A 23727-nucleotide genomic window follows, 5' to 3' on the forward strand; every position below is an offset into this window, starting at 1 on the left:
AGTTTCAAGCAATTTTTTTTTTAAGATAAATAGACCGAAAGATGGATAATGTGAGTAAAGTGAGGCGCTTGCCGTTTCCTCTTGTTTGATCAATTTAGGATTTACATAACATTTCCAGACAAAATCATGCTAAGTGCCTCGGAATTTGAAAAAAAGTCAAAGTCAAAGTCAAACTCGCGTTAATTACAACGAGATATGCTAAAACATGTTCGACAATATCATGAAGATAACCTCTAGGTCCATTTAGTAGCTTTTCTGGAGCTTTTAATCACATTTTACATAATCTTCATCAGAAGATAGAGTTGGCAAAATTGCAGGGTAAAAACTAAATATACATTTTAAATGAAAAGTTCCACTGAGTACTTTTCTAGGACTTGTCCACGTTGTCGTCATCACTGAAAACATGTGAAAGCTCCAGAACAGCTAAATGGAGCTAGAGGTGACATTGTGTGGGATAGTTTATGGGGAGCTACGCCCAGTTTTCAAAATTCATATCCGTTGCTCTTATGGCCTTAGAGAAATATTAGTAAACATGAACAGCTCTTTTCCAAATCCAAGAGTGCTAGAACCCTTTTGCTCTGCCATGGAAATGACATATTGGTATTCTTAATTTAGTTGGTGTTCCCCTTGAAAGGCCTTTACACATCCGGCAGGAATATTTAGCATTCAAAATATTTGCGATTTTAGTTTTAAAATAAAAGGTTTGAATAGATTTTGCGCCAGCAGAGGGCCGACCACTGGGACCCCATTGACCCCATTGACCCAGAGCAGTGTTAATTGTGAGGTCAATTGTTGTTTAAGTTAAGTTAGTGGAAGCTATTTTAGTTTCCTTTTCGGCGAAAAAAGCTGTGAGTGAATCAGAGTTCCCTCTCTCAAACAGTTCCGCAGCTTCTACAAAGCTTTTATTGTGAAAGGTCGGCGTTGTCAAGGCAGAGTAGAAAAGTGTGCCCTCTTCCTGTAAATTGTCACTACTGCGACCAAGAGATGCTCCACACCACAGTACTCCAGCCCCCACGCCAGTCTTCCAGAAAAATCTCTCGAAGGAACCAATCGTCGAAGTGGAAAACGGTGGCACGGTCCTCAAACCGCCGGCATAATGAAAGCGTAGACGGTTTTATTTGTATTTATTTATTTTTTTGCCCCCTGGATGTTTCCTCCGTTGTGTGGACCGACAGTTTAACACTCGGTGCGTGTAAGAAGTTGTAAATCTCCAATCACTGCAGAGGAGCCAGGAATCGCAGATCGGCCTCTCTCTCTGAGCTTCAGGGGCAGTCGGCAGAAAACAAATAAAATACTTCACCGCGGTGGTTTTGTCAAATAAAATAAAAGTGCTTAACGTCGGGCTCATATAGAGGTCGTTCTCCCCTCTTCGCGCTGACTGATGGGCGGCATTATGGCAAACGTAAAAAAAAAACTAAATGGCCACTGGTGATTGAGAGGATGCTCCGTAAGCGGAGGAACAGGCTGCCGAGCCTGAGACGTAAGAATAAAACACAAGATGGTGACCATTTTGTTGTTACGTTTTATAGGAAACTTTAACATTTTCTTTGGGGGAGATGGGGGGGGGCGGGGGGGTTGTTTCACGATCAGTGCCCACATTTTCATGAAGCGCAAAGGGGATTTTGCTGTTTTTGTATTGCACAGGTCCCATTGCTCACTGGTTGTGACAGAGTTTCTGCGGAGATGGCTGTGGGCTGACAGTGATTTAGACATGGTTCGTGAGGGCATTGAATGATCCAACATCGGTCCCTCGGCAGATTATAGGCTTTGGATTCTCTCTCATCCATCATCAAAATGCGCTTGTGAGCTTGACTTGTTCTCATGTGGAGTCACTACATCTGTTGCTCCAGTGAGATGATGAAGTGCATTCACGTACAGTAGTTTTGACTGCCAGAGAAGAGTTTATTATGCTTCCCTGGCTCATCTGCCCTTGAAGAGAGACTCGGCTGATTTATTTATCCCCTACCCGCCAGAAAAAGCTGTGCAAAATTCCGCATTTTGGGTCATGCAGGGGTCCTTTGCTATAGCTGATGAGCTCGGAGCGGGGCAACACAGGGGGAAGCCAAACGTCATTTATTAGCACAAACCACGGAAAAAAATCGTCACGTTTTTTTCTTTTTTTTTAAAGATCGCAATGTGTTCCATTCTGAAGCACTGCGTCTGATCCGAACTCACATAAGGAAACTTTAAGGGGACGGTGATAAGAATGTTGTCGGACGCGGTTTTGTAAAACGCAACATTCAAAGTTGGCCCCTCCTCCCGGGAGGTTGAGGTCCTCGGGCTCAGGGTTTGAGGAGGCAGCTACGTTTCTCCTCGCTACTATGTCTGGCGTTTTTTATTCGGCACAACCATTTTTTTTAAATTTTTTTTTCTTCCACCTCCCGATGAGCGCCTACGATCTCGCACCCGTTTTGCCACGTTCTCTATGTAGGGTCACGGCGGCGTAGTAACAAGGATCTCTGCAGAGAGCATTGGGTGAGGGACGTGCGCATGGTGAATGTAGTGACGTCTGGTTCACTCCATCTCCACCCAATGCAAAAACGAGTCCGACCAGCTCTGTTGGTTTGGCTCGCGAGTCGGCATTTTAGATCAATCTAAGCCGTTGCGTTGCCTATTTATTTATCGCCGCAAATGTTCTCAGAAGCTTATTTGAAGTGGCTCCGTCGGTGTGGTTGTGTCGGCTGTGATGTGTAATCTCATGCGTTGTTATACAAATGTGTCTTTTGATCTTGACGGGTGAATTACTTCTCCTGATCTAGAGAGAAAAAAGAAGAAAAAAAAAAGTTGTCTCGGCAGCGTGCCTTTTTTTTTTTTTCTCGATTTGCATCGCTCCTTCCCATTTTTAACGTGCCAGTCTGACCTTCAGAACGAGCCCGAAGCCGCTCCGACGCCTCACCAGCATGTGCTCGCCGCGGCCACACACAGCCGCCAACAGATGTTGCGTTTCATTTCCGCGAGGCTCCGTGAGGACTTAACAGGTGCGAAACACACAGGGTGACATCACCGTACATAATTGTCCCTCCAGTACGTGACAGATGTTCAATAATAATTTGAGCTAATTGGGATACAGCAACACGTTTTTTTTTAGAGAACTTTTTTTTAGAGAACTCAACTTGATATGCACACCTGCTCTTTCTCAACTTGTAACTTGTTCGGCGTTCAGATTCTTCGTAAGCGAGCTTAAAACAAAGAGGAAGTGTTCGGTTGACTCCCATCCCACAGGGAATGGTTTCAGTTTGTTTCTTTTGAACGAGTGATGTCTCTCCTAAAATCACGCGTATGTATCCGACCATTAAACAGTGGGTTACTTTCTCCCAAAGGGCACAAAGGATCGAGAAAGTCCATTTGTTTTCGGTTGCATTCCCGACCTTTTGGTGGTTCGTGCCGTTGCACGACTTGACGAGCTCCGCCCGTCGCCAAAACGGCGAGCGCCATCGTCGTCGTTGGCAACACTGTAACGCGCGATGGGCCACAGTGAAGAAGCGCACCCACGGTTTTGTTCACTCTAATCCCAGCTAGACACCCCTCTTTAAACGGGCTTCCCCACTCTCTCCGGAGGAGGTCTGGAGCTCGCCTCCATTCACCGCCCAGCAAGTGGAACTGGCGGGCCGCCGCGCTGCCTTTTTTTTTAACTCAAATGTGTGCAAATAGCACAAAAGCAAAAAGCATTGTTCGTCAGCGCCGTCTCTCGTTACGCCGCTTTGCCCCGGCCTTTATTCTCGTTCGCCCCCCGGGAGAGATGTTCCCTTTCAAGTGTCACCTCTCCGTCTCATTCAAGACTTCCTCCTTCCCTTTTTGACACGCAGCCCGGAGGAATGGCCGTCGCCATTGAGCAAGCTTTTCACTTATCAGCCAAAGGGAGAAGAGAAGTGAGAGATATTTCCTCGTGCTCATGTCTTTTTTTTCTTTCTTTTTTTCGCTGCCCTCGGAGGATGACTTATTTTACAGTGGGATGTACAGTGTGCCCCCCCCCCCCCCCCCCCCCAACACTCCCCTTCTTCCCAGTATGTACAGGTGTACAGTGCAAACTTCTCTGTTTTATAATTCCACCTGCAGCGATTTACAGTGTGCCACATGTTTCGTATCGCCGGGTATTCAGAATAAAAATTCATAGCTGTTTGTTTTATATTCGGGGACACACTGTAGTTTGAAAAGGAGCTGCTATGAATTTGAATATCGCTGTTCAGAGGTCGCCTGTGAATCTCTTTTTCAGCATGAGTTTGCAGAAATGTTTTTTTTGTTTTTTTTTTAATCAAAAGCATACGTTTCATAACTTGTCTCCCCCATTCACTCACTGGCACGCCTCGTACCTGAGGTCGAATGGGTCGTGTCCACACATTTGTGTAGATTGTGACTTGTGATAGTGCTCGGCCAGAGAAAATAAGCGGCAGGGCTCCGGAGAAGCCCAGGGACCACCGGCGGAGAGCACGGCGCCACGTGCCAAGGTCAACGGCCAAGGTGTCAATAAAGACACCCTTTACGCGCCGCTAACAGAGGGGCGCTTTGATAAGAACCCCAGCAAACAGTACGTAGCATTTAAATCAGCGAAGGTATGCCAGAGGACGCTAGCAGTGGCGGACATTTTGTCGGCATCTTGGGAGAAAGATCCAAAGGGATCTCTTCTCCCCCCCCCCCCCCCCCCCCATCTTCCGCGCTTGGCCAAATGCGTGATTGACGTGCGCAGGTGGTAAAGGAGGAAGAGCTCCCAGCTCATCCTGTGAAAACAGCAGGCTCGTAGCGGAGAGTCTGAGCGGGGAAAGAAAGAAGAAGTGTCATTTAACGTCTAATGTCTCTAACGTCATGCCCATTCCGGCTAGACAATAGGCCTTTTGTAAGGCCATTGTAGGCTCTCTCTTTTTTCTTTTTTTTTAATACCATAAGCCCAGCTGCCTTGGGCTTACTTTAAAATGGAAGAACATTTAGCCTTTTGTCACTGCAGTTTCCACACTCTCCTCTTCTGCGACAGTTTTACCCCTGAAAATAAAATGGAAGGAGGCTGCCAAGAGGAAAGATGGGAAATTATTGCTGGGTAAAGCAGGGAGCCTTTTTTTTTCCTCCTGCAGAGTGCTGACGTGTTTCAGTTAATTTGAGCCGGTGAAGAGTCTGCGCAGGCTGAAATGCTGGGATGCAGCTCTGTGTCTGTTAAAAAGAAAGAGGCTTTATGCTCTGGCTGTGGTCCGAAATGAGCCTGGAATTGTTTGAGTCTCACAATTTATATAATTTATTCTGCAGAGGGCCTTTTGTCTTTTGTCTGTCAGGGTCAGGGATGGAGTTCACCCACCTGACCCTCCTTGAATTCTTGACCTATGCTCAGTCTAGCTTTTCCAAACCCGAGGTCACCATCTCCCCGGATGCCACCGAGATTTACACCAGATATATCCATTTCTCTTTGGTGTCCGTATCGTATTGCTTCATCTCGTCTTATTCCGCCAGGCCAGGACACGCAACCTCGGGCGATAACAAACAGAACAAGAGCACAACATGGAAGGTATGAGAGCTGAAGAATCCAGCCACCTGAAGCAGGACAGAATGTAGATAAAGCAGAATGTGGCCCCACAGTAAAGGGGGAAAACGGCATCGCTACGAGATCCAGTCGGCTTTGCTTAAAAACTTTATTTTTCATCCCGGAATTTCTATCGTCCTTCTTTATGGCTGCATACTAACGAGGCTGGTTTTAACACTGTGGCCTCTCTGCTCTCTAGCCATGCTATATCCGGCCAGCAGCTGCTGTCTCTCAGCAAAGCCATGCTGACTACCGGGGCTTGGCTTGCACGCACACACACACACATACACACACACACACACACACACACACACACACGGGATCTCACACAAGGCCCTTTTTATTTGTGGGCTTATGACTTCGAACGAGCGCACACACAAAAAAAAAAAAACACAACCCCAGCTTTATCTATGATTTTTTTTTTTGGGGGGGGGGGGGGGGGGGGGGGGGGGGGGGGGGGGGGGGGGGGGGGGGGGGGGGGAATAAAAACATTTATTCCCGTCTGACAGGAAACCTTGAGTGTCTGGATAAGATGTAGTGTGCTCTGCACAGCTGCTGTCTTACCCTGCAGTCGAAGATTTATACAAGGCATCGCAGGTACAGGGTGTGCGTTGTGCTCCGCCGCTCAAATTCCTTGACGCTGAGCCAAAGAAATGTAAGCCCGCTCGCAGCTGTCCCTTGGTTGGCACATCAAGACGAGACCTTTCTATCAGATTTTTTTTCTTTGGGAGAATTTGAGTTGTTGGTGTTGTAACAGTGCTGCGCCCGTCTGTTCGGGCAACGGCCTCAGGCCCTGACCAGACGGAGCGGGGCACACAGACTTTCAGTTGCCCGATCGGTCTTGATCCAGTGATCCAATTTTTTATTAATTGATTCATCAGCGTTCACACCAACTTGGCACAAATTGTAAAAAATGTACGTTCGGTAACCATCTCAAGAAATGGCCCACGTTTTCCGATTCACATCGCGGTAACTATTCCCGGAAAGGCTGCTCAAACTGTCTGATCAGACTACAGCTGGGGGCCGAGAACCCAGATAAAGACGCCCCTACATAAATTAGACCAGATCAAACATTTTGATCTCGTCTTCCTTTTTTTTTTTGTCTGTATGCCGCAACTCTTTAAATGCCACTCGATTTTGATGGTTGCAATAACATTTTCAAATCCCATGCCGGCACGCCAAAAAAATAAAAATAAAATAAGAAGTGGAAATAAGAACCACATGTGTGGCCGTCTCCTGCGTATTAAAAGGTATAGGTTAAGGAAGAAGAAAGCGTCTCTTTTCTCATCTGGCCCTCCTCCCAGTCCCTTACCTCCAAGTAGCCGACTATTCTTCTGCAGACCAACCGCGGACGCAGCGCATAACACTCGCGTGCTCTCCATCCCCGCGACCCCGATAAAAGCATGTTTGCCTCCTGCGAGAAAACATTTCCACTTCCAGAAGTCAAACAATAATTAGGAAATGTTGGTGGCACAGACTAGGCCTTACGTTCCCGTTTCAGATAGGGGGTGAGACGGAGAAGTGGGTCCAGACTGTTAATGTCTGTCACAGCGGAGGCCTGTGATTATTTTGGTGCAAAGGTCCAAATAAACCCTGTGCGGGGTCGCGACCTCACTGATCTGAACCAAATGTGCTGCTCTTTGCGTCCTTTGTTGAAAGACTCAGCGTGCAGAGTGACTAAATGTGAGCGACAATGGATGTTTTTTTTCTTCCCCCCCCCCCCCCCCCCCCCCCCCCCAACCGCCACTTTCGCTGTCCGCCTAAGCTCTTTTTTTTTTTTTTTCGGGCACAACATTCCAACTGTGAGACTTTATCTGCTCGGCTTGTTTACGCAAGCTCATTTGTCAGGGAGTCATCAGGCAGGTTTTTAGACAAATACACAAATCCTCGCTCGAGTCCAACCCTTTTGAAGGCTCCTTAAAAATGTGTCTAGACGAATGCCTTTGCCATCCATCACTCGTGTTCAATGAGCGGACTCGGTTTCCCCGTCGCCGGCAGGCTGCATTAAAACTCAGGGGGACGTGAGCGCGTACTGTATGTTCCACGGCCATTCAAAGGGAGTTGAATTCGCGGGGTTTCCTTTTTGAAGTGCGAGCGATCCATCAAGTGGCAAAAGTCAACACTTTCAAACATGTTCAAAGCCCAAAGGACTCGTTTTCGAGCGTGCTGCAGCTATCTAGCCGGCCTTTCTACCGCCGAGCAATTTACATGACCCTGCGAATCCGGTCAATATTTATGTAAGCGTGTACATTAGGGGCGGGCTGATGTAGCTCTGATCAAACGGTTCTTTCATCCGCGACCTTCCTCCGACTCGACTCAGAAGACCCCCAACCAGGCTGGGGGTAATCAGATGTCAGGCTGGGCGCTCGCCAGGGACATGAGCACAGCTTCATACATGGGAGCGAGGGTTTTTGCAAGTCCCCCCCCCCCTTCCCCCCCCCCCCCCCCCCATGGCCTAACTATCCGACTGCCCTCGACTTCTCACTTCACTCCGACACATTGCAGTGACAGACGTTGAATTCCTTTCAGTGTGCTGCACCCGAGGAGGTAATGAAGGATTGGGAGGCGGTGGGCAGGATCGAAGCGTTTGAAATCCATTGAGAGCACACGGCACTACCCAGTGTGATTGCAATGCTTCCAAATCAATTATTCTGCTGGATCCCGCGCTGCCTCACGTTACAATGGCTGTAAGTAGTATGCCTCGACAGTTGGCGCCGTTCTTTTCCTGTACGCCTGTAATTGGAGCATCCATTCGTGTAACCGTAAGGCATTTAAGAATAGCTAAAACATGGCTCTGCAGGATAAGAAAAACAAATCTTTACCTTTTTTTTTTTTTTGTGTGTGTGTGCGCACGCCAACACTATGAGGTCAATGGCTGTAAAACAGCCACCACTTGTACCAGTACGGTATGAGCTAACTGCACGATCCCACAATAAGCTTGTATTCTGGCACCCCGTGTTTTTGCAGACAAGCAAAAGGGGATCAGCGTTGCTGTTGGAATCGCTGGAACTGTTTTCTCAGATGTTTTTGCGCTCATTTGTCTGGCAGTAAAAAGCACAAAATCGCCGTCATTCATAAATGGCTGCTGCGGTTCTGTGTCTTAGGCCCGTGTTTCGCGGGCCATGAATTAAATTACATGATGCAGAAACTCTAGGGGGCCAGACTGGAGACTCCACTCACTCAGCGGTGAGGGGCGGTGAAATAACTCTCCTGCTTTGCCTTTTTTTCCAAGAGGCTTCTGTGCCACCGCACGGCCGCTCATGACTTTGAAAGCCTCGCTCGCTCCTGCCCTCTCAGCCCTCAGTGTCTCTTTCTGTTCCCTCAGTCGGTTCCCTCCTCATCTTGAGCACACATTTGTTCTCCCCCCCCCCCCCCCCCTATTCCCCTCTGATTAATCAAGTATGACTCTCGGGGGAAAAAATGCAACTCGGTGGTTTTAATGCTTCGTTCCTCGTCGATGTGTCCAAATGTGGAATGCTTGGAGCTACATATTAAGTCTGGACTTGGGGTGGGGGAGGGAGAAAGATAGTGTAATCCTGTTGGAACGTCCATCTTGGAATAGCGTCATTGTAATCTTAACATTCAAAGCTGTTTCTATGAATCATCCAGAATTACACAGTTAAAAAAAAACAAAAAAAAACTTTTTAAAGTTGCAACTTTCCACGTACCCCTGTGGTCATGAAGTGCAGTGACGTGTGATTTTATTTTATTTCCCCCCCAGCATGCGTCTGTGGCCTGGCACCTCAGCACTTCTCATAAAGCTCACTCTTTTACATGTTGTGGTGAAGGAAAACCAACTTGCGTGAGAGAGGCTTAAGTACCACAGAGAAGGCGAGTTTCGGGGGGGGCGGGGCATCACCTGGTTGCAGCGTCTCCTGAGGAAACCGTTGCATTGGCTTTCACAGCTGACTGAGCTGTTTATCCAGCTCCTACTCCGAGAGGGAAAGTCAACACAGAGAGTTAAACTGCACTCCCCTTCAGCATCACAAGGACCAGAATCATCCGACTGGAACCAGAGGAGGAGCGCTCGCCCACAAAACACATGATTCACTTTAGTCAATTAACTTGATCCTTTATTTTTATTTTTGTACCTCCTCAGAGATACCTTCAATTTGCTGTTCATTCCGGAGTTTGATCGGTAAATTGTAAATGTCTTTGACGAGAGAGGCTCAGGGCCCTGGCAAAAGAATGAGAGGGGACCTGTCAGGAGAAAGAGATCAGAACCAAAGGACTGAAGTCGACGAGTCAAAGAATGATAAGAACTCAAACCTTTTGTCTTACATTTATATCCTGCAACTGTAATCAAGTCCTCGCTGCAGTACCAACATCTAGGCCTGTCAAGCTCAATCACTCATTTGTCCATGAGGTAGCGCAATATGAGAATACTGTGGCAAGGCATGCTCGAGGAATGCATCTCTCGTATGCTTGGGTTTGTGAATCGTTAAGGAAGCCTGTGTGCGTGGTTTTGGTTTGTCGAGTTTGTTAGTTTAGAACAAGAACTACATTGTCGCGACCGGAGATTTGGACTCGTGAACGGAAACTGGCTCGAGAGGCAAGTTGTTAACATGTTCTTCTTTGGAGAGGGCTTAAAAAGGATGCTGATGTTTCTGCTGCGCGGTCGCCAAGGAACAAATGTTTGCATTGTACGGTTCCACAGACCACGGCTGCCGTTCCTTTTTAAAACTTTAACCATTGCACGTTTCTCCCAGCGTGATCCGATACGAGTTGTTTTTATCAAATGAATTTCTTTGGGGCTCAGAAATGTCCCCGTGCAACGTGTCCCGTGGTTTGCACACTGCCAACATGTCTTCTGGCGGTTGTGTTTTTTGAAGAGGAAACAAAGGCAAGAAGGTGACATCTGACAAAATGGTCTGCAATGCTGGCTCTAGATGTTGGCGGCTTGTCAAGAAGCACAGCAACCTTTTTTTTCTTTTTTAAAGGTGCAACGTTTCCGCTGCGAAGGACTGTGCTAAATGGCCAAAGCAAGTGTGACATCATGAGCTTGTCAAGTCTGTACAAAGGTTGTGTTGAGTTACTGAAAGGAGCTTTGTATACTGTAAAACACAAAAGGACAAAAGAGGGAATGGTGTATGTCTGGTCATTATAGAAAAGGCTTGAGAAAATATTCCTGTACAGCTTCCCATCAGGACCACAAGGGGGGGGGGGGGAGTTCACGGAGCCATATTGGCAAAAGAAAATATAAGTGACCCAAAGCAGGGAGTGGAATTAAAACAGGATCCTCTCTATTCCTGCTGGTGAATTCAAAAGCTGCTGTGCCTGGAGGCTGTATGCTGGCTCTCTGTCTGCTGTATTGCTCTAAGGGGCAGACCCCTCCCCGGTTCTGCTTATCTAAGCACATCCAGTCTGGTCCAGTTTTTGACCCACTGCTCACTTTCAGCCCTGATGTTTTCTCCTTTTGAGCTGGATGTGTGGTCCAATGTGAGTGTAGTGAAAGGCTTGCAGCACGGGGACCACCAAGGTTAGGGGAAGGCCTCGTGACCTCTATCAGCAGGGGAGTCCAGTCCGACCCGGAGACCGGGATCCAGATGCCAATGTATAAAACCCCATCCATCCACTTAACTATCCATCCATCTGCCGGCTTTGAAAAGTGAATTTCCAGTACTATCAGTTTAGCCTTGAATATATATCTGAATGTACCCATGGAGTTTTCTACTTCTTCAATCGGCGTTTCTCACCAACACATATTCACCCACCTCCCACCTCCCATGGGTCTATCCAGATGTTGCATGTAGCCCAGGAAAACCAAGACGGATGCGATTGGATAAGCAATCTTGCTAACGGAAATATATGTATTTGTGTCAAAGCATGTCAAATTGCATGTCGCTACGTTGCTTGGTGCAGCCGACTGTCACTTCAGTCACATAGCGTGAAACTGAGAGATGTCTCCTCACTAGTGCCGTCTCCTTTTCAGTCGATAGACACGGCCGATCTTTGAGGTAAATGCTCTTTCCCATTACATGGACGATTTGATGTGCTAGTAGCTAATGAGATGTTACCACCTGAGGTAATGCTGGGATCAGACTACCTAATCTCTGCCTGTTGAGAGGGATACTGTGATCGTACAGTCATAAATTATTGTTATGTCTTCACCAGAGACATGGCTTCCTGCATGTTGGATCCAATTGATCACAGCTGGCCATCTTCCATGACTTGCGTGCCATATAGGTGATTGGAAAGAGCTGCTAGGAACTGACTTCAATGTTCTATTGCAACAGCAATATATTTATTTTATCTTCGCAATGGGTACAGGAGTGCACAGAAGAATGCTCGGTGCCCCCGTGAGACATTGTGGGGCATCCATGGAGCTGCAATAGTTGTCTTCCACTGTGACTCACTGACATGGGATAAAACGAGCACTGGCAGTGCCTTCGATCACATTTGCAAGGTCTCATGTTTGTCGAGTCGGGCTAAATTCGGACTGATGTCATTTGGCCTTAGTCTGGCACCAGATATCGTTTTTTTAATTATTTTTTTTTAAATTTAAACATTAGCATCAGTTTGTCAGTTGTCTCTCATGTGATTATTACGATCTGGTTTCTTTTTTCTTTCTTTGGCAGAGAGTAAAAACGAATAATGTTTCCCCTCAGGCCACCTTCCAAGGCCACGCCCCCCCCAAAATGATCATTATGAACAACAATGAGCGCGGCGTTTTCTTCTTCTTCTTCTTTTTTTCGCTGTTGGAAAGTAATGAGAATTTTAACAAATACACCAAAACGTTCAACGTTTTGAAAGAACATTAAAAACCCCAGTTTGTTTGTTTCCTGTCGATCTTTTTATTCTCGTTTCAAGGCAATTATGCATTACACAAGGATATGTTCTCGTTTTTCTTTGCGTGTATAGTTGTCCTCGTGTATAAGCTAGTTGAGCTCGGATCAGATACAAAGAAAACATACCACGCCCTTTGTGGTCAAACTCCACTTCCTTTTAAGCTGCACTACCGGAACAAAAAATAATGAACATAAACTCAGTCTTATCTTCCTAAATCAAACGTGGGTCTGCTGAGAAAGCGTCTCATCCCTGCTGATGGAAAGCCTGAAGCCCTCTATACATGATTTCCACGATAATGCCCGTACATGTGCATATTGGTGATTATTGGATCTTAACATGTTGGGCTGCCTGAGCTTGGCACGGTTACTCTCATGCTGTATGACAGATCTGCAGCCATATTAATTTTTCCTCCAGCTCACATGCTGACTCATCCAGCCTTCGCAGCTCTGGTTGGGAGCAGCTGGGAGGCTTGCATGTCGCAAACACATTATTAATGTCTGTGTGCAGAGCAAGACCAACACTGCCAATAGAGAGCTCAGTTACCACAATGTGCATATCTTTGATGTGTCAGTTGGATCTCTTTATCGCTTTGAATAATGACACTAATGGATGTTTGTGGTGGGGGACGAGGCGGCAAAGTCCTGTTCTGTTGCCTATCCAAACATCACATTTCAAACCAGATCAGTGGCCATATTTCATCAGTTTGATGTCAGTGTTCTCTCATGTCATATATCACGATCTGGTGTTCCTTTTTTGTTTCGTTTTTTTTGTTGTTGTCTGGAAACGACACACTTTGGCAGAGCCTTAAAAAGGAATCAAATAATCTTTTATTATTATTACTAGATTCTTTCAAGAGATCTGTTGTCAGAACTGCGTCCCATTTTTCACTCTTCAATCTTATTTACCAGTTTGCCCTGGCTGCGTTTTTAGCGCCGACGCAAGTGCTTTGGTTTGCGTGAACAGCTGCACGCAAGGCGCAGCTTTGGAATTTCTTTGTTTTTTCAAGATTGATGTGTCTGCCAACGTCGTATAGTTTAATTTCAAACTCCTTTCACTTCATTTTTTTTTTAAAATATATATATATATATATATATATATATATATATATATATGTGTGTATATATATATATATATATGTATTTTTTTTGACTCGTTATTAAAGGAGAATAATCTGAGAAAATTGGGGTTGTATCTCGCTGCCGAGCTCTCCCAAATTTCAAGTCATCGGGTTCCCCCGGGGCGCACGTATCGACGGCGGTGATGACACCGGCCCATACGACGCCATGCCAGCCTCCCGATCCGCCCTTTTCTGTCCAGCAGAACAAGAGTGTTATTCCACACATTCCTGAGCGGAGCCTCTGTTCTCCCAGGATGACCTTCAACTTATCTCTCCATCAGTGCATGTCTGGGAGGCAGCGGAGTGGTGGGACAAGGGAGCGGGGCCGGGGTGAGGGGTGCAATTACACAGACACTCCCCCCCCCCCCCCCCCCCCACCACCACCACCATCACCATCGCAGGACTGGCTATGTATTTATTCCCCATTTGAATCCGTAACTGTAAGGAATTAAATCTTTTGTGTGCGGGTTTATGTCCGCGTGTGTTCGTCTTTCGCGACAGCCAGTTTGAGCTTTGGACCTTTTTAATTGGAGTCTTGCGAAGTGAAGTCATTTTGGCATATCTAAGGACTTAGTGTTGGGCTTTAGAGCCTAACATTAAGGTTTCCAATTTCCAGGCAGGCAAAACGATGCGAGTGCTTGCCTCGCATCGTTTTCCTGTGACGCGATAATGCCGGCCCCCAAAAATGGCCGAGTTGGCATTCATTTCTCGCTTTCAGGCAATCCCCACACAGGAAGCCGACTTGAGAACTTGGCAGCGGTTGCCAAGGTCCCCCCCCCCCACCCCCGCGGTTACTGTGTGTGGTGCTGTGGATCAGGTCGGGGAGGTTTTCGGCGGACCCGAGCACTCACGCACACGTCCGACTGGATAGGAAACAGTCCTCGCGTTCCCACTCCACCCTCCTTCATGGCTTCCACTTCTGTACTCAAAATGTCAGCTTCACTTTATTAAGTCATTTCAACCCAGTAGGATTCAAGAACAGCACTAAATCTGTCACCGGGCCACCGCGCGGGGCCAACACAGCATTGAGCCCTGTTGCTGGAATATTACCTCTCTTATAGGGAAGGAATCAAGGTGGGGGAGCCGGCTCCTGGCCAGCGGCTCCTCTCCCAATCTGATCTGGTGTCTGTTTTTTTTTTCCCGAATGCTCTTAAACAGATAATGCAACGAGATTTACTCCCGTGGTGGTTATCTACGGCCAGCCAGAACGAAAGAGTAGAAGCATCAGAAAAAAAACCTTGAATAATAACCTACAGGGCCTGCGAGTTTGCATTTCACGTGGTTTGCAATGATGCGAGTGCGCGACTTATCATTATCATTGTCGCCGCCCCCTTCCAGAGCGGAGACGACCACGACGGTCGGGTTCATCCCCGTCTCCAAAGTCAACTCGAGCCGCCCCGTGATCCTTGGAATTTGTGATACAGTTCTATGCGCTTGCATCACGTGGACGCACATTTTTAGGGTTTTTGAGACTATTTAAAACCGTCTCACTACATGCACATACCGTACGTATGTATGTAGTGGTGCTTAACACAAAAATAATCCATTTAGCTTCGACCGTGAAATTGAAGCGGCCAAAAAAAAGCAAAAGCTCTGCTGAGGGAGGGACGGGGTCTAAACCGGTTGACCCCCGAGTCCTTCATAGAATACCACGCTGTAAAAGGGTGAGGCCAAATCACGTTCTGGTGCCACCAACTATCTACCATCTACTTTATTTACAGATGCTGTTACATTTTTTACGGAGTACTTGCCACTAGTATACAAAAAAAGAAAGTAAGAATCAGCGGCATCAGGTGGTGCTAAGCCTCGTGTTCATGTTGTTTCACACCACTACACCAGCTGACAGATTGAATTACTTCACACTCAGACACAACAGTGTGTCGGCGAAAACAAAGTTTTCCCCGAGAACAGTTTTGCACTGTGATTGAGTTTATGAGTTTATATAGGGGATAACAGCAGTTCAGCGGGGAGTTGTGAAACTTGTAATGAAAACAACAACAACAAAAAAAAGCACAGTGTGGCGTACACATCATTAGCTGCCTGGAAGTTCATTGGCAAGTTACAGTGCAGCAGCTGCTCGGATGCAATGTAAATAACCGAGTTTAACGCATCAATTTCATGTGCGCAGCGACTCGGTGCGTTTGTGTGCCACCGTGTGTGTGTGTGTGTGTGTGTGTGAGAGAGAGGCTCCAGCTAAATCCTTGCAGACTTCTCACATAAGTCCCTCTTATGGCCCCGTAAAGCCTGATGGCCCGAGCGCCAAAGGGGCTAATTGGAGAATGTGTGTCTATGTGCTCGGCTAGGGCCGAGGTCGCAGGGTGTCATAACCCAGCTAATCAACATCAACTGCTTGCAAATTACCAACACATGCCGCCCAGTTAGGTTAGGGTGTGGGCCTCCGGGAGCTCGGTGTGCAAGAGGCTGGGGAGGAGGTAGGTGGGTTGGGTTGGGGGGGGGGGGGGGGTGCAGGCTGACGAGCGCTCTGCAGCAGCGCACGGACCCGCGATGCGTTCGGAATCTTTCGTTTTTGATCGCCGGCACTCGAGGCTCGTCGCTGCTCCCATTGTTGCCGTTTGATTGACGGATTTGTTGTTATTTGTCAAGATCTGCCGCAGTGGAGATGAAAGCAGTTCTTCTACTCCTCTCAGTGAAGTAGCCCAAGTCGAGGCCTTTTTTAATATTATGCAGGGATGAGTCCCGGAGCGCGTTACCCATTTGTCAAAACCATGAAGAGCCAGCTCTGAGCTCTCTGGGTAGTGCTTCGCCTCCTGAAAGCTGCTTCCCAACCCCAAGAAAATCTGACTTGACTCTGCACTCAAGAGTGCTTCCAACCCGCGCTGGGTTTTATTTGGAACTTAACGCTGCTGCTAGCGACCAATCAACCACACTGGGTAAAGAGAGGCCTTTTTGTGTGGAGCACAATGCTCACTGGTGGTGGACCAGCTGAAATCCACACTGTCCCCCATACCGCCGGTCTCCTAATTGGCTCCTCGTAGTTTCAGTCGTGATTCAGGTCTGGACCGAAAATCCCCCTGTTCCACCACCGGAGACCATAAATCAGCTTAAAGCCAAACCCAGCCGGTTCCTGTACTGGTTTCACGTCCACACAGTTTCTAATTTCATTAGCAGAATATGTATACGGTCTCTGTTTCTCTCTCTCTCTCCCCCCCCCTCCCCCACCCACCACCACAGCCCCACCACCAGTCTGGTTGGAGACAACACGCTAATGAAATATTGCGTCAGCTGAGGAGCGGCTGATTTAGAGCAGTTGTGATTTAGGTTCTGTCGCAGTTGAATGTGAAAAACCTGGCGCTGCAGTCCACGTCGTGTGGTTCTGGGCCGGAGGAGTGGTGGACTGACGTAAAGCTGGCCTCAGCATCCAGCTGGAGCTGAGCTCATCTCCCTGGCCTGACTCTGAAGCCCTGAGCGAAGAAGCAGATGACGTGTGTGTGTGTGTGTGTGTGTGTGTGTGTGTGTGTGTGTGTGTGTGTGCGCAATTGGACTCTGGAGAGGTGACATTAATATCTCCCTGGTTTGTGTGGTCACATTGTTGGACACCATCAGTCAGATCAGCGAGAGCGATGTTTTACTGGCTCTTGCAATGACCTAAATCTCTTAAAGCGTTTTTAAAACGCTTCCTTCAAGTTGCGCTCGCGACTGCGAACGAAACGTCAACGCACCGTTGCTCGCTGCTTCGACCGTGGCTCCTTTTTTTTGTTTTCAAGTAAGAAAAAAAAAAAAAACTTCTTATTGTCATTTCTGTATTTTGTGTGTTTCGGCTAATGACCTCAACTTTGTAATTTGTAATCGGAAGTTGTTCCATGTTCAATTTCACTGGTTTCTGTCCTCGTAAAAAGAAGAGAAAGCAACAAGTTTTCTTGCTTTCAAGCCTTTAAAACAGGCGTTTATGACATTTATGACGTGTCAGCGGGGCGTCCAGGCCCCGGTCTGTTTTTGGTCCAGGCCCGTGTCTGTTTTTGGTCCAGGCCCCGGTCTGTTTTTGGTCCAGGCCCGTGTCTGTTTTTGGTCCAGGCCCGTGTCTGTTTTTGGTCCAGGCCCCGGTCTGTTTTTGGTCCAGGCCCGTGTCTGTTTTTGGTCCAGGCCCCTGTCTGTTTTTGGTCCAGGCCCGTGTCTGTTTTTGGTCCAGGCCCCGGTCTGTTTTTGGTCCAGGCCCGTGTCTGTTTTTGGTCCAGGCCCGTGTCTGTTTTTGGTCCAGGCCCCTGTCTGTTTTTGGTCCAGGCCCGTGTCTGTTTTTGGTCCAGGCCCCGGTCTGTTTTTGGTCCAGGCCCCGGTCTGTTTTTGGTCCAGGCCCCGGTCTGTTTTTGGTCCAGGCCCCGGTCTGTTTTTGGTCCAGGCCCGTGTCTGTTTTTGGTCCAGGCCCCGGTCTGTTTTTGGTCCAGGCCCCGGTCTGTTTTTGGTCCAGGCCCCGGTCTGTTTTTGGTCCAGGCCCCCTCGCAATTGGTGGCAACCCAGGAACAGGTGTCACTACAGCGCTCCATCATGACCAGCCGTGCATGTTACACCCGTGTGTGTGTGTGTGTGTGTGTGTGTGTGTGAGATATTCTTTGGGGGGCGTTATCTCCCACCGATCCTGCAGTTACAAGTCCGTGGCTGCCGCTCTCGGGGCGGGGGGAGGGCGAGAGGGCCTGGCAGTGATACCTCGCCGTTCGAAAGGGGAGCTCTACATCAGCCGTCAATTTGGCGCGAGCAAAATAAACCCGATCCGTGTCGCCCTCACCGCCACGCTCCGAGGGCGCGGGCGCGGGAGCGTCGGAGCATTGAACGTCGGCGGAAACCAATAGCCCTGATGAGCACACGCACCGCAGTGAAACTCCATCTCCGGGCCTGCGCATGCCCTTCATGTAGATATACGCTGATAACCACCTGCATAAACTAGTGCTGAGTGCGTTTTAAAACACACACACCCCACATATCCTAGAGGCGGCGCGGCGGCTCATAAACGGCCATTTATTAATAGCCGGCAATTTCAGATGTCGGTATTCCATTTGCACGGGACGCAACCGGGAGGTATGCTGGGTAGTTTGCACTTTTAAAACACTGGCACGCTGTTCACTCGGTAGAGCACAGACATATAAACCTTCTCCTACCTATATGTTTATCCTGGATTAGGTCATTTGTATCCCTACACCTCGGAGGCCTGCTTTTAGCAGCGAGGCAGGGAGTGAGAGAGGGCCCTGTCTAAACGTTTGAAGTGTGTGTGTGTGTGTGTGTGTGTGTGTGTGTGTGTGTGTGTGTGTGTGTGTGTGTGTGTGTGTGTGTGTGTGTGTGTGTGTGTGTGTGTGTGTGTGTGTGTGTGTGTGTGTGTGTGTGTGTGTGTGTGTGTGTGTGTGTGTGTGTGTGTGTGTGTGTGTGTGTGTGTGTGTGTGTGTGTGTGTGTGTGTGTGTGTGTGTGTGTGTGTGTGTGTGTGTGTGTGTGTGTGTGTGTGGCTGCGTGGCTGCGTGGCTGCGTGGCTGCGTGGGTCCTGCTTGTGTTGTTTGTTTACGTGACAGTCGCTCACATCCAAACATCCCCGCGAGTGACATGGGGTTTAAATTCTTCTTTTTTTTTGGTATGTGGCACACTGTTTTTCCAACTACCTCCATGGCTTGTGTGCGTGTGTGCGTGCGTGTGCATGTGTGGTTTACTCTTTAAAAGGTCCACATTCATCCAGTGGCGACCGGGAGCTGGCCAAGCGTACAACAGAGCGTCTGTTGTGTGATTGGTCTGAAGCTGTGTCAGCTCCTTTGGGAGAAAAAGAGAAGAAGAAAAAAAAAAAAAAAAAAAGTTTTAAAGGCCTCGGATAAGAATCCAGTTTCTGTCCACAACAGTTAGTTAAGTTAGGCCAACCGTAAACTCTGATTGGGATGCTACTGAGTCTGTCGCGAGCGCGTATCAGAATGACGGTTTGCACCTTCTTTTTTTTTGAATAGCGCCGCTTGGGAGGCTTTTATTGTGAAAACCTGCCGTTCCACTCGTCCCAGCGAGCCTGCGGGTAAAGAATTAACGCAGCGTCGTCGCTGATTGAATCTGCGAGGCCACCCTCCGCCTCTCATTACCTCGATTGATTAGATTAGGCCCACGTCTCGTTCACGTGAAGTGGCTGCAAATTCCTGGTGTTCCATATTCTATTTAATTTTCTCCCCTCCGATTGCTTGGAGAAGGAGAAAAACAGATATTTGTTATTGTGGCCGAGCTGCCGGTTGTCGCCATGTGTTATGATGATGTTCTGAATAAAGCATATTATTTACACGTCCTTTTAAAAAGGAACATCAGGTTTTGTAATCGGGTCGTGTTTACACTGGCAGTGACCTCGCTTCCAATAAAGCACCGACGTGGCAATCACAGTAATTACCCTGAAGATGCATGATTACTCTAATTTTTCTGAGGAAGGGGGGGGGGAGGCACCGAAAATCTTCACACCTTTTTGTAAAACTTTTTTTTTACAGCTGGCAAGCAAGTTCTTTTTTTAAAGTTGAGAGAGTGTGTGTCAACAGAATCATCCGTCTAAGCAGATTCCATTAACAACGTAACGCAAAAAAAAAAACAAAGTTTGACTCTGAGGGGAAAACATCACACATCACTTTTATTTATAAAAGCAAAGAAAAAAGAAAAAGGTCTGGCAGCCTGCTGCAGCTCGATCTTAATTTGGTCAGATTGTCTACAAGATGGCTGAGCTTCGAGGAAAGGCAAGAGGGGAGACTGATGGACACCGGCAAGAGGAAAATAAACAAAGCCTGTGCTACTTTTCCTTTTTTTTTAAAGGGGGGGGGGGGGGGGGGGGGGGGGCAACGATGTGAGCGGCCCTGCAGGAACAAAACGAGCCATGTCAGCTTCTACCGAGTTTCATTTCTCTCATAAAACAAGTAAAAGAGAAATTGGACCGCGGCGAGGAACGGACTGAACAATCATTAATAAATATAAATCATCGTCGCAGTGCGTATATGGCATGAGTATTTTCCACAAACGTACGCATCGTTCATAAAGACGTGGCCTTCGCCTTTTTTGAATCCAAAAAATGATCCCAATTCACTCAAAATGGCTCATCCATTTTTCCCCGTCGTCGTTGCCGTTTTAATTTGTTCCTCCTTCTTCTGCTCGTTCTGCTCCCCCGCGGGTCCCTCTGGGTTAGACTCGTATTATGTCTCCCAAATCCGCAGCTCGCTACCATGGCATAACTCTTCATGATGGCTGGATTTGGGCTAAAGCTGCTGTCAGAACAGGATATCTTGCTAATGTGTTGAGCAGGCCCTGTGCCGGCTCAGGGGAGGAGGGAGGGAGGAGAAGGAGAAGGACGGGGGGGGGGGGGGGGGGGGGAGAAGAGAGAAAACGGAACAGAGAGAGGAGACATTTTGGAAACGCAGCGACGAGTTCTGGGTTCAAAGTGATGGATCTGTCAGAGATGTTGATGCTCTGATCTGAAAAGGGATTATTTTAGGACACCACGGCTGTTTCTCTCTCTCTCTCTCTCTCTCTCTCTCTCTCTCTCTCTCTCTCTCTCTCTCTCTCTCTCTCTCTCTCTCTCTCTCTCTCTCTCTCTCTCTCTCTCTCTCTCTCTCTCTCTCTCTCTCGCCCCTGACGACGGAGCACAGCTGCGCCCACAGCTGTGCTCCGTCCGGCCCAAAGCAGACCCTGCTCTTTATCAGCCTGATTGGTCACATGGGCTGTCATTACTTCCACCTTGGCGTTGCCCCGCATGTAGAGGGATAGGGATGGGGGGGGGTTGTGTTTGCTGGCCGGGCCCCCGACCCACCCCCCCAGTGTTTGTTTTTTTGCCCTCTGCGCGCCCCGAGGTCTCCCCCCCCCCCCCCCCCCCCCCCCCGGAAATCAGAGCAACATCGGTGGCTCATATTCAGTGCTCCATGCTAGTTATGCATCACAGCTCAGAGTAAATGCAGACCTAAAAATGAATGCAGCGAAGGCTGGTTTAAGTTACGTTTGTACTTTTCTTATTCTTCCCCTCCAGGTTTTATTTAAACCAGAAATGTTATTTTGCGTATGCCGTTTAAGGATGTTGCGTTGGTACTTCCCCATAACTGGTATCGTGTTTGCCCAGTATCAATCGATTCCCGACAATTCCCAGCCCAAGTCTTCGTGTTGGCCTCCAGTGATCCGCTGGTTGAGTGATTCATCTTTCAAGCGAGAGGAATGAAGAGTCTGAAGCAACTCCACGGCTTCAATCCCAGTTCCATTGAACGTAAACTGCGTTCTCTCGCGTTCGGTTGCTTGTGTTTGACAGCGTTTAACGTTTGGGGAGTTTGACTTTCTTTTCTTTTCCTTAGTGAAAAAAAGAATGCGTTTTGAAAACATGTCGAGCACAAGTGGAGCGCTGAGAACACCGTTGCTTTCGGTTCTCCATGCTACTTGTTTTGAGGCGAGTGATTTTTTTTATTTTTATAATGAGAATTTGTACCACCTCCGTGAACATACTGGGAGCTGGTGAGACTCTTTTGTTCTTTATTTAGACCGTATTGTCTTCACAGTCCGACCCCGCACCGGATTTTGGAGGCTGGTACCAATATTGATATGAGTGAATTTAAAGAAAAGGAAAAAGAAACCCATTCGAGAGCTAAGGGGGTTCTTTGTAACAGACACATTTCAGATGTGTGGCCCGTGGGCGATTTTTATCAGTCGAGCTCCAATTTTCCTCCTGCAAACTTCTCGGACCTCTGAACTCTCCGGTTAAAATTCCGATGAGATATGGTGCAAGAATAACAAAAGCGCTTGCTTAGTTTATGTGGAACATACCTCCGACACAAACACCCCTGCCACACAAACGTTTCTTCAAGCCTTATCGACACAGAACCTTCATTTTCCATCATGTCCATTTATTTCCCATCCTCCTCCCTCTTGTTCCTCTTGTAGTTGGGACGCGTTCGTGTGGACGAAAAAAGGGGCTGCGTAGCCGACGCTAATTCTCTGCACATGTGCCGCGCGCCGTTTTTTATTTTCCTCCTCGGCTCTCCAGCAGCGTTGCCGCGACCCAAATGCAGATACAAGGGGGTGCTGTGACTGAGCTGACCCCCCCCCCCCCCTCGCGTGCACATCACTGTGATCCACAGGGGCCGGACCGGTGAGTGCGGATCAGCCGTCGTTGGCTGGACGGGGGCGGCGAGCTTCTTCTCTGGGAGGAGATGAAATGTAGCAAACCCCCCCCCCCCCCCCCTCCCCCCCCCCCCCCCCCCCCCCCCCCCTCCGTACCCCAACCCCTCCACCCAGAGGAACCAGTTTCCTGCCATGCCTCCGTGCTGAAATCAGATCCCAGCGTCTCTCAGGCCTTGTTTTTCTTGGCAAGAGCCGGACACAGACACTCACACAGAACCATTTCCACCCGCCGGCTCCCCACCCCCCGCTCACGTCTTCCCGAATTTACAAAGAGAAACAAGATGTTTATCCGCTTTCTCCCCCCCCCCCCACACACACCCTTCAAACGACGACTTTTCACACTTCAATGTTTTTCGTGGAAGGAGGTCGCGTCTGAGGATCGACGGCGTAGACGAGCGCGCATGTTTCTCCACACGTTTGTTTTTTTCGGGGGCTGTAATTTGAGCCCGACCCCGTTCAGCCGGCACATATTTTAATGACATTTAAACATCTCCAGATGTAATTTAGAAGAAGGGGGGTGGGGGGAGAAGATGAAGAAGAAGAAGAAAAGAGGGTCCAAACAAAATGCCTCACGAGGATTTTAAGATATTTTTCTCCCCCCCTCCCCGTCTTGTTTTAGTGATAACGTTTGTTTTTTTTTGCAGGAAAAAAAACTCCCCAAAAACTCCTCAAAGGCTCGTCTTTGTCGAGCAGGGCAGCATTCCACCGAGTTCATGCACAGGTTTTTTTTCTTCTTCTTTTTCTTTTTTTTTTTTTTTTTTTACTTCCTCCAGTTCAACATCCCTCCGCTCGGAGCCCTAACTTGTGCAGCGCGTTGTTTTCCAGCGCGTCTCTGCGGCTTGTGGGAACAGGGCTGTAAAGAGGGCTTGAAGCGTGCACTCTGGTCAGTCCGCTCATTGTCGTCTGGCGTTTACACGCCTTTGGCTCTCACACCGCTGCCTCCTCTCTCTCTCTCTCTCCCCCCCCCCCCCCCCCCCCCCCCCCCCCCAACCCGCCGAGGCAGTTTAACTGCGGCACCCATGAGTTAGTGCTGCGCTGCTGGTTGAAAAGGTGCTCTGTCTCCGGGGCCCTGGCGGTGCGGAGGAGCGCAGAGTATGTGTGCTTTTCATGGATGGGTACACAAGGCCGACCCCCACGTCGACCCCCTCTCTCGCCTGTCTGCTTGTGTCTGTGTGGTCATTGTGTGTGTGTGTGTACTCTCATATGTAGGGAAAG

At 48.3% G+C, this 23727-nt stretch overlaps 1 protein-coding gene across 1 annotated transcript in view; it reads left to right on the top strand.

Annotated features, from left to right (window-relative positions):
* LOC117730387 (E3 ubiquitin-protein ligase PDZRN3-B-like) overlaps nt 1-18211 on the top strand; it is a 32118-nt gene extending 13907 nt beyond the window's left edge. The window contains exons 4-5 of the mRNA XM_034532071.1: nt 4365-4525; nt 18007-18211. Coding sequence (XP_034387962.1) covers nt 4365-4525; nt 18007-18211 — 366 coding nt within the window. The remainder of the gene's footprint in view (nt 1-4364; nt 4526-18006) is intronic.
* Nucleotides 18212-23727: the final 5516 nt, after the last annotated feature.

Source organism: Cyclopterus lumpus, chromosome 5 (assembly GCF_009769545.1).
Source record: "Cyclopterus lumpus isolate fCycLum1 chromosome 5, fCycLum1.pri, whole genome shotgun sequence".
NCBI lineage: Eukaryota > Metazoa > Chordata > Actinopteri > Perciformes > Cyclopteridae > Cyclopterus > Cyclopterus lumpus.